The 20542-nt window shown below is 43.8% G+C and overlaps 1 protein-coding gene across 4 annotated transcripts; it reads left to right on the top strand.

Annotated features, from left to right (window-relative positions):
- The first annotated feature begins 1480 nt into the window (after positions 1-1480).
- Positions 1481-15989, top strand: WHR1 (winged helix repair factor 1). 4 transcript variants are annotated; one of them, XM_081934319.1, is made up of 8 exons: positions 1481-1617; positions 2607-2701; positions 2860-3002; positions 6782-6877; positions 6971-7110; positions 8686-8783; positions 10093-10240; positions 14136-15989. In XM_081934319.1, exons 2-8 carry the CDS (start codon positions 2611-2613, stop codon positions 14179-14181), a joined length of 762 nt encoding a protein of 253 aa, XP_081790445.1. In that variant the 5' UTR covers positions 1481-1617; positions 2607-2610; the 3' UTR covers positions 14182-15989. The 4 variants fall into 4 exon arrangements, with proteins under 4 accessions (XP_081790445.1, XP_081790443.1, XP_081790446.1 ...); XM_081934317.1 differs by having other exon boundaries at positions 2857-3002; XM_081934320.1 differs by lacking the exon at positions 1481-1617 and adding an exon at positions 1780-2345.
- The last annotated feature ends 4553 nt before the right edge of the window (positions 15990-20542 follow it).

Genomic DNA, 20542 nt, shown 5'->3' with positions numbered 1-20542 from the left:
ACTGATACTAGACAGCATTAGTTTTATGTCCTCTCTGGCCTTTGATCTTGAGCTTGTCTTCTGCTTGGTTGTCAGACTCCCAATGGGGCCATGCAGGGGCAACTCTCTAGGCTGCGTCTTGAATCCAGGTTTGGTTGAGTTCTCAGATGCCATGTGGTGAGTTGGGTAAAGGGCCAATATTATCATGCCTTAATCCCATCCCCCTGGATCCTAGACAGCATTAGACTGCTGCCACTGGAGACCCATTTAAGCAGTGTTGCTTAGCATTGAGGTCTCTCTAGAGTGGAAAGCAAGAGAGAAGTAGCAGAGGACACAAAACCGCTTCTCCGCTGATTAGACATTTCAAGACCAAGGACATAGAAAGAAGGTTGTAGTCTAACAATTCAAAAACATAGATCACTTGATTTTTGAGGAGTTTTTTATCAAAAGCAAAAGGTAAATGTCCACATCGTGTAAATTTTCACTTTAAGTCTTGTTCCAACATCAGTGAGATGCTACTGTCACCCAAACATGCATAAAATAATTCTGATGGGGGGGGGGGGGACAACCCTAACCACCAGAGAATTATTACATATATACATATATCAGATTTAGACATCAGAAATCTGCATGATCACCACATGGGGGCAATCTCGGCCGCCATCTCAGGGTCAACCATATCTTTCCAGCCTAGAGTGGGTCTTTCCCATAAGTCTAAAATCATTTTTTTTCAGCTTCGGCAACTTTAAGTTGGGTGGACTTCAACCCCCAAAATTCTCCAACCAGTATCTTAAAATTGCTAGGGTTGAAAAAGACTGATCTAAATCAGTGTTTCTTAAACTCTATTCCAAGGACGTCAGAAGTCTCTGAGGGGTCTGCAAAAAATTTTTTAAAATATTTGCCAGATTTGCATTCTTTCTTCTTGTTTTTTTACTTAATTATTTTATTTTATTTTATTTTGGAATGGAATAGAATAGAATAGTTGGAAGGGACCTTGGAGGTCTTCTAGTCCAACCCCCTGCTCAGGCAGGAAGCTATACCATTTAAGACAAATAGTTGTCCAATCTCTTCTTGAAAACTTCCAGTGTCTGGAGCATCTACAACTTCTGGAGGCAAGTTGTTCCACTGATTAATTGTTCTGTCAGGAAATTTCTCCTCAGTTCCAGATATTCTCCTCATATATTGAAGGCATTTGCAAAAATTGAAAAGTGTCACTCTTATTATTTCTAATGGATAAAACATAGGGTTTTTTCATGAAAAATATGCATATTAATATTGAATAGGCTTAATGTTTTTACATATTTCAATACATTCTACAAATGCGTAGCTTTAATATGGCAAGCATCAATAAATATAACCCACATAAGCAGAAACTCTTTTGTGGGGTTCTCCATAATTGGGGTTCTAAGAGCCAAAAATCCAACAAACATTCGTCTAGATTAGAATAACGGCCACGCCCACCTTTCTTCCTTTAGCCGGACGAGGAAGCCATTGGGCTTTCCATCTGTCAGTCAAGCTATTTTTCTCCCGCCTACTCCAAAGACGAAGGGAGGCCCCAAAAAAGACACTTCAAACAACGTGACGTCATCTGTTGCCGACGTCCAGCAAGCGAGACGACGCGAGTGAGAACTGAGAGGGGTAGGCAATGAAGCCTCAATTCGAAGTGAAATCAATGGGAGGGGAGGGAAGCCGAGGGGAGTGGGGGGAAATCTCTGAGATTCTGATTCAGGGAGAAAATGTGTAAATTGAGGACAGGGAGGAGCTCGGAGGTGAAAGGTGGATAAATGCCGGTAGAAGCCAGAAAGAAAAAACAGAGTTGGTGCTTAGTCGTGTTGCCTGTGAAATAAAATAGAATAGAATATCAGTTGGAAGGGACCTTGGAGGTCTTCTAGTCTAACCCCCTGCTCAGGAAACCCCTAGGAAACCCTATACCATTTCAGACAAGTGGTTGTCCAGTCTCTTCTTAAAAACTTGAAGTGTTGAAGCATTCATAACTTGTGGAGGCAACTTGTTCTACTGATTAATTGTTCCGTCGGGAAGTTTCTCCTTAGTTTTAGGTGAAAACTTTTGCTGTAGAAACGTTTTGGGGCTGAGTCATGTGAGGGGGCTGGGAGGAGAGTCTCAAAGAAGTAAAATACATTGTCACCTTGTTTTTTTGCTTCTGTTCATAAGCAATTTTTTTACTACTGCGTATACGCGCATGCGCACAAAGCGTGCACGGCCCAAAGCACGTCCTTGAGAGAACCGGCAGTAGAAGAAGCCGGAACCCACCCCTGGATGCCAGGGCATTGCAACCGTCATAAATAGGAGTCAGTTGCCAACCGTCTGGATTTTGATCACGTGATCCTGGGAATGTTGCAATAGTTGTAAGCGTGAAAATGATCATGTCACTTTTTTCAGTGCTTAAATGAACTGTTGTAAGTGGAGTACTCTATCTGTACAGCCAAATGAGCAAATGTCAATAGACCGGTTACATATGTTTTCAACCTTAAGCCTTCTCTCTCTCTCTCTCTCTCTCTTTCTCTCTCTCTCTCTCTCTCTCTCTCTCTCTCTCTCTCTCTCTCCCTCTCTCCCTCTCTCCCTCTCCCTCTCTTTCCCTCCTTCTCCCTCCCTCTTCCTCTCTCCAGCCTTATGAAGCGGAGGCACCAGCTCCTTTCTGATACTTTCAAGGCCAAGAAGCAACGGCCGGCTGTGAGTGACGGATCCGAGCCTTCAGGACAGGGTGAGAAAGAGTGAAATGCATTTTGCACAAAGAAACTGATATGGGGCAGGTGAATGAAAAAGGAGGGAGTTTCTAAATGGAGTCAGAGGAGGTCTTCATGGAAATGCTAAGACGTGAGACTTCTCCGTTCTTATCTTAGCTGTTCTTTTTCTTAGAAGGCCCTGCGGCAGTCGAAGCTGCTCTTCAGAATCTGGTATCTCTCTTCCCTCGCAAAGTATTTGAAGATTCCTTGCCGCCTTTGATTCTGAGGCATCAAATCTACAGTCTTGTCAAAGATCGGACGGTTGTGGACAGATATCTGGTAAGAACCTTCTTCCTGGTTGGGATACAGCAACATCAGCAATGAGGTAACACAGCCAAGATGGTGGTCACAGCAGCCCAATTGAAGCCCCACCCATTGGATGTGTCAGTGTGTATATAGGTAAAGATTAATTCTCCAAGCTTGTGGGTTGGAGAATTTCATTCCAAACATTTCATTACCAGGCTAGGTAACCTCTTCAGTGGAGTTTAGGGGATGTCGGTGTTTTTCTGTTTATAAGGGCTCAGGTGTGGGCGTGTCAAGTGAGGGTCTTCTGATGTGTCAGCTATGAGTCATCTGTGAGTCTTGTGATGGGTCTTGTGATAAGGAGATTACCTCAGGTCAGGGTAGTTTGGAGGTGAATTGATAAGTGTGTGTGAGTATGGGGGGGAATTGCATGAGATGGTTGAAGGTTGATGCCGTCTCTGCTTGGCGATTGATTTGGATTCTGAGGGGTTTGTAGGCTGGTTGCAGAACAATGTTGATGGAATTGCTTGTGGAGTGCCTTTTCCTCCTCCACACCCCTTCCCACTCTATCCTGGCATTTGTTTTTCTAAGCTAAGCATCTGGATGTCCGCATGTTCTTAAAAGTACCAAGGTGTGGCTCAATTAGCACAGGCAGCTGCAACACCGGTTTGGCTGCTTGTTAGTAAAATTGTCAGATAATGTCTGAATGCATGAGGGAAGTGGGGGTGGGAAGCATTTCTGCCTGACTGCAATTGCTTTTTCCAAAGAGCAGACAGAAATTCCAACACCTCTTAGTCATAAAAACAGTTAAAATGTTATTCAGTGGTCCTGCTTCTAGAACAGGGGTGTCAAACTCAAGGCCTGCGGGCCAGAATCCAGCCGGCTGGGTGCTTAGATCTAGCCCACAGGGCCGCCCTGGAAACAATGAAGGACCGGCCTGCAATGCCTCTGCTAGTGAGAACAGAGCTCGGGAGGGCTGCATGCGGCCCTCCCGAGCTTCGTTTTCACTGGCAGTAGGTTGCAGGAGGCCATTGCAGCTGAAAACAGAGCTTGGGAGCTCGTTTTCTCTGGCAGAGCGCTCGGGTCGCCACAGGCACCCTAACACAAGGAATGTTGAGCTGGCCAACCCTGATGCGGCCTTCAACGAAATCGAGTTTGACCCCCTTATTCTAGAAATTACCTCCATCTGAGGAAACCTGTGAGGGAATGCAGTCTGGAATCCAGGGAGGGAGGGAGGACATTCCAGAGAAGCAAGAGGCAACTCCGTTCAGATAGTTTGGGTGAGAGAAAAAGAACCTTCTCTCTGGTTGTTCCCAGAATATATTTGTATTTATTTTTTAATGTATTTGTATCCCGCCTATATTGTTTTTACAAATAACTCAAGGTGGTGGACATATTCAACATATCTCCCTCCTCCTATTTTCTCCATAACAACCCTGTGAGGTGAGTTGGGCTGAGAGAAAGTGATTGGCCCAAGATGACTTTTATGGCTAAGGTGGCACTAGATAGAATTCATGGGTCTCCCAGTTTCTAGTCTGGTGTCTTAATCACTATGCCAAACTGGGCCTTACATATGCTTTGTAGGGGCGGTAGCATACTTTAGTTTGGCAAGATTTTGTCTTTAGATGAGGAACAATAAAAGAAACTCTTCTTGGAAGTGTCTCAGTATGACTGTCTTGGTATTGGGAGCCTGATCAAACCAGAGAGATTGATATCCAAATTGCACGTAAACTTTGGAAAACTGTAATCTCATTCAAGACAGGCAGTTTTGGAATTACCATTGTCCCTTGCAATGAGTAAACCCTTATCTGGATTCCGTTTCAGACTCAGTGTAATATTATTCAATACAATAGCAGAATTGGAAGAGACCTTGGAGGTCTTCTAGTCCAACCCCCTGCCTAGGCAGGAAACCCTATACCGTTCCAGACAAATGGCTATCCAACATCTTCTTAAAGACTTCCAGTGTTGGGGCATTCACAACTTCTGGAGGCAACTTCTGTTCCACTGATTAATTGTTCTAACTGTCAGGAAGTTTCTCCTCACAGTTAGAACAATTCATTCAACAGTATCTGATTGCAAGATCTGGGGTGGGGGGGTCACTTATATTGAAATAGTATCTAGGGCTGATGGATAACCTCTCCAGATGATCTCCCCTAGCAATTTGAAAACCATTGGCAATAGAATGGAATATTGAAGGACACCCTATCCTAAGTTCCATGTTCCGGAATCTCTCTCCCTTAGAGAAAGGGATGGCAGAACTGAAAAGTTATGTCCCTATTTCCAGCTGTCTCGCATAATCTGAAAGAGTGGCTTTCTAATATAGTGAAGGAAACTTAACTTCAATTGACAATTGGCCTTTCCCTCACTCACTTTTCAATATCCCGGTGAAATAAAGCTTTGAAGATACTGGCCTTTTCTTGCAGAAAAAGGAAAGATACCCAAATTACTTTTGTCACAATAGTGGATTTATAAAGCACATTAAGCCAGGTGAGTTAAAGGGCCAGGAACCACAATTGCAGTGTATCCTAGGTCCGTGATGGAGAACCTACGGCATGTGGCACGCAGAGCCCTCTCTGTGGGCACGGGCGCCATCGTCCCATCTCAGCCATGCACGCCAGCCAGCTGGTCTTCGGGTTTTCAGCGCTCTGGCATGCGTGCAGAAACCCAAAGATCAGCTGGTTGGCGTGTCCATGCACGGCGCCCAGCTGGTCCTCAGATTTGCAGCACTCCGGTTCCCCCCTTGCGCTTTCCGGTTTGGGCACTCTGTGCCTAAAAGATTCGCCATCACTGTCCTAGGTTTACTTAGCTTTAACTTTCCTTACGGTTTTTTTTTTTCCAGCGGCTCTGCCATGCAAGCCCTTTTGGTTCAGCATATCGAGGGAATCCTTTAAAAAGTTCAGAACTCCAATGACATGTTTATTGTGTGAGTTCAACTATAAGACAGGTTTAAGTTTATTTTAATTTCCAATGACTATAGATCAGCGATGGCAAACCTTTTTTGGCTCGCGTGCCATAAGTGGGGGGAGCGCAGGGGGGTCGTGTGCGGGCGTGCCGCACCCATAATGCAATGTGCAGCACCCCCCAGTCCGCATGCACACACTACAGGCGCAACCCCCCCCCATTTCTTGCATGCTTTTTTTGCCCTCCCCAGGCTCCAGAGGCTTTATAGGAGCCTGGGGAGGGTGAAAACAGCCTCCCCCCGCCCCCCGGAAGCCCTACGGAGCTTCAGGGACCTTCAGGATGCCTCCCTGAAGCCTCCAGAGCAGTCAAAATGAACCTCCGAGCAAATCAGAAGTCACTTCCGGTTTGCTCGGAGGGTCGTTTTGAGCGCTCCGAAGGCTTGAGGGACGCTTCCCTAAAGCCTCCGGAGCAGTCAAAACAAACCTCCGAGCAAACCGGAAGTCCGTTCCCGAACTTCTGGTTTGCCTATAGGGCCGATTTCTTGCGCTCCGGAGGCTTCAGGGAAGCTCCGGAGGGCCTCCGTGGGGGCGGGGGAGACTCTTTTCGGCCTCCCCAGGCTCCTATAAAGCCTCTGGAGCCTGGGGAGGGCGAAAAATGGCTATAAAAAAGGGTGAACTCAGCTGATAGGGCAGCACCTCGCGTGCCCTGACAAATGGCTCTGCGTGCCACCTGTGGCACGCGTGCCATAGTTTCGCCATCACTGCTATAGATAATTGCTGTTTCGCCCTGCCATGTTAACGAAGGCAGGGGGCTCTTCTAAAAGCATGTTTTATGCTCCGCTTTGCCTTTCTCAAAATTCACCTGCCATATCTGCTTCTGGAAAATGACTTGAGACATTCTTTTTCTCTCTATAGAGCCAGCTGAAAAATGAGGGCCGGATCCGAATGTTTCAGCACAGCTTTGAAGCGGATTTTTTTGTGGTGGCATTCACGGACAGCTACATATCTAAGGTTTGCTTCTGCCAAAGAGAGGGGGGTCGATGGGGTAGAAGAGCCGAACAGCCAGCAAGCTGGGGATGATGCTCTGATTTATTTTTGTCGCAGGTGCAGGAATTTATAGCAGGAAAGGAGTTTGCCAGGACAGTGAAGAAGTTTTTAGATTCGGTCCTTGCCACCTGCCCTGACATCAGTTTCGACAAGAAAAGGATGTTGAAAGACTTCGGCTTTAGAGACACAGAAATCACGTAAGCAGACGAGGAATCCCTGAGCTGTCAATTTTCCTGCTCTTCCATAACTATATTTTTTTTTCCTTTCACTGTTTGCTCTGCCGGCCTTTTCTTCAAATTAAGCTCATTCATTATGTGTCTGTTGGCTGGGGAATTCTGGGAATTGAAGCCCACCCATCTTCAAGCTGCCGAAGTTAAGAAACACCGCTACATGGTTTTGCTTGTGATTTAAAGACAAATAGCAATAGCACTTGATCTTACAGTGTTTTCCCCGAAAATAAGGCAGGGTCTTCTTTTCTTTTGACCCCTGAAATAAGCACTTGGCCTTATTTTTGGGGTGGTCTTATTATTTTTGAGGTGCAGGAGGCGGTGAGCGTGGTCACCTCATGGCTGCTGCTGTATTGCAATATTTTCGGGGAGGTCTTATTTTAGCCCATGCACTCAAAAGCCCAATTGGGCTTATTATCCAGGGAGGTCTTAATTTCAGGGAAACAGGGTACATACCACTTCACAGTGCTTTTACAGCCCTCTCTAAGCAGTTTACAGAGTCAGCATAGTGACCCCAACAATCTGGGTCCTCATTTTACCCACCTCGGAAGGATGGAAGGCTGAGTCAACCTTGAGCCTGGTGAGATTCGATCTGCCAATCTGCTGGCAGCCAGCAGGCAGAAGTAGCCTGCAGTACTGCACTCTAACCACTGCGCTACCATGGCAAATAAGTCTCTCTGCTCATGTTACAAAAGGCAGCCTTTGGGAGAACTTAAATCTCACAGGATCAAGTCACAGTCTTCTCTCATTCACAGTCCTGTTTTCCACAGTGGCTAATTAGATACCTTGGTGTTCTGACCCCCCTCTTCATACACCAAAGCACTCCAAGACAAGAATACTACCAGCCTCCAGGAAAGTCACTCCTTATATACTATCTTGAGAGGAGCCTAATTACAACCACCTGGGTCCAATTATCTTCTGTATCTGCGTAGTTGTTCTCTACGTCTATCAGCCCTCCGTTGCCGGGCGTCCAGGACCAACTCCCTTGTCTCCTCCCCACTGCTCCAAGGCATGATATCAGGAGCACACTCCCTTTGGCTTTCACCGCTGCTCCATGCCTCAGGCGCCTCCTGGTGGCCAACCAGCCTCTCTGATCCCTGCTCGGAGTCGGAACCCTGTCCAGGGTCCTCCACATCTTCCAGAGCCGACTCATAGGGCCCCTCGCTGTCGGAGTCTGGTTGCAGCTCCAACGGCTCCTGCTGGGCCACAACACCTTGGGATGTTCTTCGACAACTCATGCAAGGATAGCCTTCTTCTGAACAGGCCGTCCTCGACTTATGACCACAGTTAAGCCCAAAACTTCTGCTGCTACGCAAGATAGATGTTAAATGAGTTTTTCCCTATTTTATAACCTTTCTTGCCACAGTTGTGAAGTGAATGGCTGCATTGTGAAGTTAGTAAGATGATTGTTTAGTGAATCTGACTTCCCCATTGACTTTGCATGCCTGAAAAGGCAGGAAACAGTCTTCAAATCAGCTGTACATTGTTGCTCATGGAATAAATCACAGTGGGCATTTATTTTTTCCATTTCTGCCTCTTCTTCAGGCAGCTGGTGAATGCTGGAGTCTTGACTGTCCGTGACGCGGGGAGCTGGTGGCTCGCTGTGCCTGGAGCAGGCCGCTTCATCAAATGCTTCATCAAAGGTGTGTCTGTTCACACATTGTGCTAAGCAATAGTTGTAGTTTGTTGGCTGGACTCAGACATGATGCTAGGAAACAATATAAACAAATCGCATTATCACACCGAGCCTGTGTCTTTTGAAACCCGCAAGATTTCCCTAGCTTAAGCAAGTCCCAAATTCACATCCAGAACCAGCAAATTTATATTTCAGGTTTTTGGGGCACTAGAAACTTCTTCGCATTTTAAATTCATGAAACCATTACAATTTAGAGTGTCTCTTTGATTTGAGGGTTTGTTTTTTTGCAAACTAAATTAACCCTGTTGCAAGAAGGGGGAAAAACAAAACAGTTCTCCATTACCTTATTCATTGCAAGGTGTCCAGTCTTGAACTCCAGCCTAATGCTGGAATTTGTCACACCTGCCCTGACTTGGTTCCTTAGACAATAAAAGACCCTTGACTCTATTTGTAGTGAGGGCTATACTTTTAATAAAAGCCAAGTGGATTACAGAATGGCAAAGCCAGATGTGAAGTTCACGTGCCAACACCTCCCAGTTAAAAGTTTCCCTCCAGTTCCTCTCTTCCCTTCTTGTCCAATTATATTTGCATAAATTCTTTTTCGAACAGTCTCTTCGAGCTGGTTGGTTGGTGAGCCGTTGCATTCCATTCCCAGGGTTTGACCCTAGAGATAGTGTCACTGGGAGGCACGATGAATTGGTAGTCTTGCCCTCTCCCGTCAGCCGGATCTCCAACATGGCCTTTTCCTCTGATGCATGCTTGCTATCAGCTGCCATAGTAACAGGGAGAGGGGGACATGGCATTTGGGTTTGGGAAGTGAGCTGGTATGGTGAAGACCCATGTGAACTAAAAGGGAGGTTTGCTCTCAAAAATTGTTGCTCTGTTGAATGGAGTTGTTTACACCCAGTCAAGGCCAACTGTCCTAGGACTCCAGGTGGGCAAAATACCTAAAGATGAGCTTCACATGACATTATGCGGGACGTGGATTGGACAGTCAGTTCTGAGACACTGGAGGGGTGGGTGGATTTGGGGAAACTTTCAACCTATAACTTTCGTGTCTTTTGAATCAGATCTTGCCTTGCTTTCACCGCTTTCATTTCAAACTTAGTGAAAGTACCTCTTCTCTAATGAAGTTGGGTTTTTCTTTCTTTCTTGAGTTTTGAATGGAGGCAGGCCTGACATCCATCCATCCGGCTCCCTCCCGCAGAGTGCATGGCAAACAGACAGCTAGCAAAAGGAAAACTGAAGCATATGATGGCAGTTCTGACAATATGTTTCCAAAAGGAGCTGCTCGCTGACTGTTCTTCCCTTCCCAGGAAGGAAAGCTGTCTTGGGGATGATCCAGAAATCCAAATACAAGGAAGTCCTCCTGAATGATTTGCAGAGCCGTCAAGCGCCCAATGCAATGAAACTGGGCCTTCCCTACCATATTCATGACATCATTGGAGCCCAGCTGGTTGACTGGTATGAGATTCCTTTTTCTTCTCTTCTCTTGTCTCCGTTCCCTTCTATTTACGACTTCCAGGAACACACAGGCAATCCTACACCGATTCATTTAGCAACTGCCTCGAAGTTACAGCCTCTTTGGAGAAAAAGTGACTTAAAACCGATCCTCGCACATACAGCCATCGCAGCATCCCCACAATCGAATGATCAAAATTCAGATGCTTGGCAACCATTGTACATTTATTTTTATTTTTTTAATTAATTTTTATTGAATGTTTTAATCTTTAAAAACAGTAAAAAAGACACAAGGAAAAAAAAACAATAAAACAAAACACGGGACATACATAACAATATAGAGTAATTTTACAGCTTTCAATATCGGCTTTCCTGCCTAGCTTTTATAATTCTCCCTTCTGCATTGTCTTCCTATCACTATAGCCTTGTCCTATGATGTAACAAGCATAATATAAACACTTATAGTAATATTCATTATTTGTATCTCCATCTATTTGTATTCCCTATTTTCTGTTTTGGCTTCTGATTTCTAGCCACTTGTATATTTTATTCCATACATTATAGAAGTCCGATTCTTCTCTTTCTTTTAGTTCTATTGTCATTTTGTCCATTTCTGCACATTCAATTATTTTTCTGATTGTAGTTTCATCTGAGGGTGTATTAATTTTTTTCCAATTTTGTGCGAAGGCAATCCTGGCTGCCGTGAGTATATGTATGATTATTTATTGAGATTGTTTGTCCATTTTTTGATCCAGTAGTCCTAATAAGAATGCTTCTGGTTTGAGTTCTATTTTTCGCTCAGTAATTTCTTCTAACCACTGTCGAATTTTGCACCAGTACTTCCTTGTGATGGGGCACGTCCACCACATGTGATAAAATCTTCCAGGCTTGTGATTGTATCTCCAACAATTAGGGGATAAATTTGGGTACATTTTGGCCAATCTCGCTGGAGGCAAATGCCATCTATAAAACATTTTATAGAGATTTTCTTTGTAAGCTGCTGCCTTCGTAAATTTATAATTTCTTTCCCACAGTTTATCCCAATTTTCTAACTCTATATTGTGGCCAAAATTTCTTCCCCAGCTAATCATTGTCTCCTTTACCGTCTCTTCCTCCATTTTATATTTTAAAAGAAAATTATATAATCTAGTGATCATTTTTCCTCCCGTTCCTAGTAATATTTTATCTAATTCCACTTGTGTCTCATATATTCCGTATTGTTCCCGATCTTTTTTAAATCTTGTTTTAATTTGTAGGTATAGCCACCATTCCATATTTATTCCCTGTGCTTTCAGATCTTGTACTGATTTTAGTTCTCCTTTTTCATCTAAGAGGTCTGCATATCTTACCATTTTACTAAGGTCTATAGTAAATGGATATGTCATTGCCTCCATGGTTGATAACCAGCTTGGGATTTTCAGGTAGTGGTTTTTTTTTTCCCCCAGACCCTAAACAAAGCATCCCTTATTATATGTCTCTGAAAGTAGGAGTGGGATTTAGTCTTTCCCTCCCAGAGGAAGCCATACCAGCCTAGTTGGAGATCGTGTCCTAGGATAAGGATTCTTTTATTTTTTAATTGGATCCAGTCTTTTAACCATGTTAGGGCTGCCGCCTGGTAATATAGCTCCCAATCTGGCAGTCCAAAGCCGCCTCTGTTTCTACTATCTTGTAGAAGTTTGTATTTGATACGCGGTTTTTTTCCCTGACAAAATAAATTTTGTACATTTATGAGATACATCCTGGGTCCGTATGATTTCCATTTATAACCTTTCCAGCTGGCTTCTGACAAGCAGTGTCAGTGGGGAAGCTGGATTTGCATAATACTACATGATTTAGTAAGGTACGCTGTGGTTCAGTGGCTAAGACGCTGAGCTTGTCGATCAGAAAGGTTGGCAGTTTGGCAGTTCGAATCCCTAGCGCCGTGTAATGGAGTGAGCTCCCATTACTTGTCCCAGCTTCTGCCAACCTAGCAGTTCAAAAGCATGTAAAAATGCAAGTAGAAAAATAGGGACCACCTTTGGTGGGAAGGTAACAGCATTCCATGCGCCTTTGGTGTTTAGTCATGCCGGACACATGACCACAGAGAACGTCTTCAGACAGCGCTGGCTCTTCGGCTTTGAAACGGGGATGAGCACCGCCCCCTAGAGTCGGGAACGACTAGCACCGATGTGCGAGGGGAACCTTTATCTTTACCTTGCATGGTTTAGTTAGATTAGAAACTGCAGTGATTCACATAACCATGACAAAAAGAAATGTCATAAAATCAGGCACACAACTCACTTAATAATCCCCTGATTTAGCTATCAAAATTCTAGTCCCGAATGTGCTTATACGTTGAGGACTATTTCTCCCCCCTTAGATTTTTGATCTTCTCGGAAACAAAATAAAAGGATTTATACTTTCCCTTCCAAAGAACCCAAGCTGGAAGGCTGACTTAGGAAAACAAGGTTTCTGATGCGCGGACTTCAGCCCCCAGAATTTCCCAGCCAGCATGCTGGCAGAAGAAGTCTACGTATCTTTAAAAGTTGCCACGGTTGGGAAGCACCGATTTAGAGAGAACTGCACATTTTAACAAGAGGCTCAGCGGGTTAAAGATTTTCAAAAGACGTGTCTCCTTACCATTGTTATTCTACATTCCTCTTGCGAAGTCTTTAAGAAGGAATCCAGTCAGATCCAAGAATTTGAGCATGCCTTTACAGATAAACCTGGGCAACTGCAAAATACAAAAGCCACATCTTCTGATAACTAATCTGTCCTTGGGATTCTAAGGCTACTCCTAGATATTTGCCTATCAGGTTCATTTTAAATATCCTGTGTCTTCTATCCATTTTGAAATAGCATTCTCCCACCTCACGATCGCATTGAGCAAATGATAGCATTGTTCCAATATCTCAGGGGTTGCCACAAAGAAGAGGGAGTCAAACTATTCTCCAAAGCACCTAAGGGTAGAACAAGAAGCAATGGGTGGAAACTAATTAAGGAGAGAAGCAACTTAGAACTGAGGAGAAATTTCCTGACAGTTAGAACAATCATTCAGTGGAACAGAAAATGCCTCCAGAAGTTGTGAATGCCCCAACACTGAAGTCTTTAAGATGTTGGATAGCCATTTGTCTGAAACGGTATAGGGTTTCCTGCCTAGGCAGGGGGTTGGACTAGAAGACCTCCAAGGTCCCTTCCAACTCTGCTATTGTATTGTATTGTATCCAATTCTGAGAGTTGGTTGAAATATAACACAAGTATGGAGCTAGGAAGCCTTGTTTACTGACATTGCTTTGCTATGAATGGAAGAACATTGTTGCAAAGAAGTTTCCTGGCTGCACTGGGAGGGAATATAATACCTCACCAGAGAGCTTTAATGATTGCCTTGTTCCATCAAAAGTCAAACTCTACCATGTGGGTTAACCCCACATGAATGTCTGAACTCGGCGTCAGAAAATCTTCTATGTATCTATAAATGGCTGTGTGTGTGTATGTTCCAGCATAACTCTGGAACGCCTTGAGCAATTTCAACCAAATTTGGTACACAGATTACTTACTCTCTGGAAAAAAAATACTGTGGGGATAAGACACCCCTAACACCCCTCAGGGGGAGGGGTGTTCTGTTAAGATACAGCCTGTTGTGCCTTAAAATGGCTTCTAATATACAGCGCAGAGGAGTTGCCATGGAAACAGCTTCACAGTACTCCACAACTGAGTTCCCTCTGGTAAGGGGGAAAGTCCAACATTAGAATTTGGTCCGGACATTTTCCCCCTATAAATAAATACCTGGGCAACACTGGGTTATCAACGAGTACAAAATACAAAAGTGTTTACAGTATTTATTTTCATGCCGTTTCATCCGCTTGGCTATGTTTTTTCCTGCTTTTAATGTTGACAATCTCTTTCTCATTCCCTCTAGTGTGCCAACGACCTCTGGGACCCTCCTGCGACTAACAGATGATTAAAAATGTGCCAAGCAGAGAACTGTGCCCCAAAATAGACTATTTTGCCTTCAGAATTTTTTTTTTCACATAAGGATTCGGGATCTTCTCCATGAGCCCCTGGCATTAATGGGACCAGAAGAAACTTTTTCCTCAGCAAAGTATCCTTCACTGATCTAGAAATTGCACTTAACATAGGAGCTCCTTGTAGGGAGCCATCTTAGACGGATTGAGGCTGCCCACAGTAATGGTCCCATGCAAGGGCCTGAATTGAGAGTAAAACAAAATGGAGGCAGGCCTTGTCCATGAATTGCAGAAGCTGAAGTAGACAATGCTTATTGCAAGATACGCTCCCTAGATGATTCATTCCTTGAGTACGGTGTTAGGTATTTATTCTGCATATCTTGTGTATGGGTGTACATTGGGTATGAATTTTGTTACTTGTTGCAAAAAGAAAGATTGGAAAGTGTCTTTAAACAAAATTAAAGCCCCAAAGGAATGTACTTGTCTTTTATTCTCTTCATGTTTTCCCTATGCCCCCAGAAGCATCAAGAAAAAATGATACCACCGTGTGAAAAATGTCCGGACCAAACATAATTTCTAACATTAGATTTTCCCTCTTATCAGAGGGATCCTCCTTGTGGAGTACTGTGAAGCCATTACCATGGCAACTCCACTGTGCTGTACAGTAGAAGCCATTTTACGCCATTTTTATATATATAGAAGAAGATTATTCTCCCTTTCTAAAGAGATCTAACCACTCTGACCTTTTGTGACACAGGAAACTGCCTTATATTAGACACTGAACAGTAAATGCTTGTTCCTCTCTTTTCAGCAGTGTGAAATTAAGAATTGCTGTTATTGTGATTGCTCATTTGTTACACAACTTCATGTGTGCTTCCACTGAGTCACATGTCTTGTGCTCGTGTTCATTTTTCCCCATCTGGAGAAATCGTTTTGAACAGTCTTTGCAGTTTCTAAACTGTCCCCATCCTGTGGTTTACTACAATCTAGAAATTTCACCCTATTTCTTCATTCCTGGCCCTAGCATTTTTAGGAAATAATTAGAAAATTTCACTCTAAAAAAAAACAAACCTTTGGGAAGGACTCTAAGAACTAGTTATTTAATGCTGTGTTATTTTTTACTCTTCAATTTCCTTAGCAATCTCCGGGGGTGGGGGAATCATTGTTTTAAGGCTGGACTGCTAAGTGTCATTATTGATACATCCCCCAATGTCAGGCAATTCATTATGAATCCACATCCTTGTCAAACGTATCTCTTCCCTTTCTCAAAAGAGGATATTAATATCACAGAAAAGAATCTATCTTTCCACCTTCTCCAAACAGCTGATTCACCCCTTCATCTTTCTGGCTTTTGATAGCCAAAAAAACCCTTTTGTCAATTATTATCTTCCCTTATCAGTCTAAGTTCTTTTTATGGTGTAGGGTTCAGCTTATTGCTTTAGTAAAACTCCCGGTATATGAACAAAATCAAAAAGAATCATATTAATCGTATTAATAGGGATTCAACAAAATCTGCAGGACTACAATATAAAGGTTCCCCTTGCATATATGTGCTAGTCGTTCCTGACTCTAGGGGGCGGTGCTCATCTCCGTTTCAAAGCCGAAGAGCCAGCACTGTCTTTTACATGCTTTCAATATTTGTATTTTAACTAAGAATTGTACAGTATATTTTTTACCTCCTCCGTCTACGTCCACGTCTATGTCTATGTTCATGTCTATGTATTTGTATATGGTTTTAACATGACTGTACACCGGCCCGAGTCCTGCCTAGGAAAGGGTGCGGTCTAGAAATAAAAGTTGTTGTTGTTGTTGTTGTTATTATTATTATTATTATTATTATCATTATTATTATTATTATTAAAGACGTCTCCATAGTCATGGCAATGCTAAATGCCAAAGGCGCATGGAATACTGTTACTTTCCCACCAAAGGGGGTCCCTATTTTTCTACTTGCATTTTTTACATGCTTTCAAACGGCTAGGTTGGCAGAAGCTAAGACAAGTAACAGGAGCTCACTCCCTTACGCGGCGCTACGGATTAAACCGCCAAACTGCCGACCTTTCTGATCGACAAGCTCACAGCGTCTTAGCCACTGAGCCACCTTCGTCACTATACCAGGACTATAGACATTGCAAAATTCCTAAATGGAGATCACCAAACCTCCATGTCAGGGTTCCAAGTAATAATCCCATAGCAAACAAAACTCCAAGGCAGGTAGATTCCTCAAAGAACAGTTTTATTGGATGTAGCATATTGGCACAGTTCTGGAGAAAACTGACACTGAAAATTCTCCCGGTTTTCACCTAATTAAAAGTAAAAGGTTTTCCCCGTCCCCAAACAATCAATCACATGGTACAATGAGGTTGCCATTCGGTTGCCTGGTAATGCCCCCTCCTCTCTCTCTCTGACAAGGTGTGAGAATGTCCTTGGTTCCCAGGAGAACGTATTTTGTTTTGGCTACAAAACGCCAGCTTCTCCCCTCCCTATACCTCAACTCCAATGTGGCAACACCGAAGCTTCAAAATGGCTTCGGTCAAGTCAGCTTCAGGGTTGACAGGCATCCCCCCTTAATTGAAAAGGACATCCTGCAAAGAAAAGAAAGCACAGAGAGGTTACTCAAGGTTCAGCCTAACCTTCCCCTTCCTCCCCCTTCAGGGTTGCCACTCCGTATAGTAGGAGTATAGTAGGACAAAATCACACAGGTCTCTAAATCTCTAAAATAGCATGGCGTTCCAACCATATATTTTAATGTTTCATTTTGGGGACGTCGACCATACTTTGGGCCTCTGGAGCTGTGGGTTACAGGACTTTAATATCTTCAATGCTGGATGGGAGTGGACTACCCCAGATGGACGAGACATGCAACTTGGGTATTCTCTTGGACTTGCAACTCCTGCCCAGTGAGCAGGTGGCAGTCATGGCGTGGAGAGCCTCTGCAAAAGTTGTATTGTGTGCCAGTTGCATGCTTTCCTAGATCAGGAGTCCTTTTTGCTCAGTCACTCGAGCCCTGGTCTTCTCCCAATCAGACTACTGGAACAGGCTCTATCTAGAGCTACCCTTGAAGAGTATCTGGAAGCTTCAGATGGCACAGTTCTTGGAGCCCCCGCCAGTGGTCTATGTTAACTCTGCAGTCCTGCGTGCTGCACTGGTTGTCAGTTTGCCACAGCCATGGTAGCTGAGTATCACCAGTGCGTTGAAGTGAGTGCCTCTCTGCAGTTGGATGGTCGGGGGCTTAAGAAATGAAGAAATGGAGTTCTCGTGTCTTGTGCAGAGCTGGGCCAAGGGGCAGCCTAGAGAAATATGGTTAGTAGCTTAAGAGTTTGAGATTAGGGCAGTGTTTCTCAACTTCGGCAGCTTGAAGACTTCAATTCCCAGAATTCCCCAACCAGCTCTCATTCCCAAGTGAGCCATGGTGGCGCAGCGGTTAGAATGCAGTATTGCAGGCTAATTCTGCTGACCGCTGACTGCCATCAGTTTGGCAGTTCGATTCTCACCAGTTCAAGGTTGACTCAACCTTCCATCCTTCCACGGTTGGTCAAATGAGGACCCAGATTATTGGTGGGGCAATATATATGTTGATTTTGTAAACTGCTTAGAGAGGGCTGTAAAGCACCGTGAGTGGTATATAAGTCTTGATTGCTACCGCTTCCAGGTTCAATTTAAGGTGTTGTTTCTCATCTTTAAAGCCCTTCATGGTGTCAACTCTCCTTGTTGACATTCCACGCATACCGCCAGTGGAGCCAGATCTCAGATTACAGTAGCTGGTTTGAGATGACTGTATCTATTGGGAAATGTGATTTATGACACAGACTGAGGGAAGAAAAGAACGGGCAAAGTTCAGAAGCAGATAAAGCAAAGTAATGGCTGTGAATAAATCTTGCCTAATGAATAATGCCTAATGAAGTTGTTAATAAACTACTGGTTTTTGTATTAAAACATTAGCTAGATTATTATGAATCAGTTACGGCATCGTTAGGAAACTTTACAGACAGCCATTTCTGGATCCAGATTATCTGAGAAATTGTCTCACCTTCCTGGGATTACCTTGTCTCACCCGTGTCAGCCGAAGAGGCCCCTGTTTGCTCCTGTCACTCAATTTTATCTGGTGTGGTCAGGGGTGGGTTCCTGTACTGGTTGGTACTGGCTCGCTTTGTGCGCACTTTGCTCGCGCATGCTCAGTTAACTGAAAATTCTTCTCTGCACGCGAAGAAACATGCTGGCGACATCAGAAGAGACCAGGGAACCGGTTCGGGGGCGTGGCCAGCCTGGGTCGCTGCCAATTCTGCGACCCAGGCCAAATCACCACGAATCGGGCCGAACCAGAAGCAACCCACCTCTAGGTGGGGTCCAGGAAGAGTCTTTCCTGCCATGGCACTTTCCCTCTGGAACATCGTGCCCCTCGAGGGAAGTTCCGTGCCCACCCTTTGACTCTTCCAAAAGAGCCCGAAGAGCTGGCTCTGTCAGATGGCTAGGGGTCCCAATGGGGAAGTGGCAATTTGGAAGTGGTTAATAGATTAGACAAACTCCCAGCTCTTCCTCCTCCTCATTGCGGTTAATGGGATTTTTAAATTATAGTTTTATTTATCATTTTAAATGTTTTCATGGTAATGTTATTGTAAGGCAACCCAGAGTTGTCTCGTGAGATAGGTGGCATAGAAGTTTATAAAGAAGACACATAAATACATATGCTTCAATTTGACACTTGCTTCAGTGCTTAATATCAGTAAGTGTCTTTCTTTGCTTTCATCTCTCTCTCTCTCTCTCTCTCTCTCTCTCTCTCTCTCTCTCTCTCTCTCTCTCCCACCCTCCCTCCCTCTCTCTTTCCTTTTACTCAAGAGTTGATGGGAGAGAAGAATGCTATTGGGTACTTGTTAATGGAATCCCAAATGAGCTACTTGTTTGTTGCCTAGTCGGAGTGTTGTTAGTTTATATCCTCAAGGAAGCAAGTAGGAAATGTATAAAGAGAACGCTTTGAAGACCTTGAAAATATAAATACCATCACCCTGACTACACAAGTAACAAGAATCTCCTTTGGGATTCCTCAAAGAAACAAAAAAAAGTGATTTGATGAAATCGTGTTTTGGCCGCAACAAAACTTAAAGAACCGTAACAGAACAACAGAGTTGGAAGGGACCTTGGTGGTGTTCTAGTCCAACCCCTTGCTCAAGCAGAAGATCCAAGAAGCAATGGATGGAAACTAATCAAGGAAAGAAGCAACCTAGAACTAAGGAGAAATTTCCTGACAATTAGAGCAATTAATCAGTGGAACAACTTGCCTTCAAAAGTTGTGAGTGCTCTAACATTGGATATTTTAAAGAAGAGATTGGACAACCATTTCTCTGAAATGGTGTACAGTCTCCTGCCTGATCAGGGATTTGGTCTAGAAGACCTCCCAGGGTCCCTTCCAACTCTGTTACAGGTAGTCCTCAACTTGTGACTACAATTAACCCCAAGATTTCTGTTGTTAAGTGAGACACCTATTAAGTGAATTTTGCCCCATTTTACGACCTTTCTTGCCACAGTTGTTAAGTGAACCACTGTGGTTGATAAGTTAGTAACCCAGCTGTTCAGGGAATCTGGGCTTTCATTGACTTTGCTTTTCAGAAGGTCGCAGAAGGGGATCGTGTGACCTCGGCACACAGCAACGGTCATAATTATGAACCAGTTGCCAAGCATCTGAATTTTGATCACATAACCATGGGGATGTTGTGAAGGTCAGAAGTGTGAAAAATGGTCGTCCGTCGCATTTTTCAGTGCCATTGTAACTTTGAACGGTCACTAAAGGGATTGTTGTAAGCGGAGGACTGGCTGTATTCTGTTATTGAAATGAAGAGAAACAAGGAAAGGGGCAGCACCCAGCCAGGATGGATCCTATATGTTAAATATTAAATTGAATTGATCACTTTTTTCTCCTTTTATGTACACTATTTGTTGTTGTAGTAGTTCAGGTACTCCTTGATTTAAGACCACAATTGAGCCCAAAATTTATGTTGCTAAGTGAGACATTTGTTATGGGAATTTGCCCATTTTACAATGTTTCTTGCCACCATTAAGTGAATCACTCCAGTTGTTAAATGAGTAACATGGTTGTTAAATGAATCTGGCTTCCCCATTGATTTTGTTTGTCAACAGGTCGCAAAAGGGGATCACATGATGCCAGGTTATTGAACCCGTCATCAATGTGAGTCAATTGTCAAGCATTCAAAGGTAAATCCCATGACCATGGGGATACTACCATGGGGATAAGCATGACAAATGTTCGTAAGCCACTTATTTTTTCAGTGCTGTGGTAACTTTGAACGATCCCTCAGTGAACTGTTGTAAATCGAGGGCTACCTGTATGAGCCAGTTGATGCCAGGT

This window comes from Natrix helvetica, assembly GCF_964273705.1.
Source record: "Natrix helvetica genome assembly, chromosome: 1".
Taxonomy (NCBI): Eukaryota; Metazoa; Chordata; class Lepidosauria; order Squamata; family Natricidae; genus Natrix; species Natrix helvetica.
This window is presented reverse-complemented; position numbering and strand designations above follow the sequence as displayed.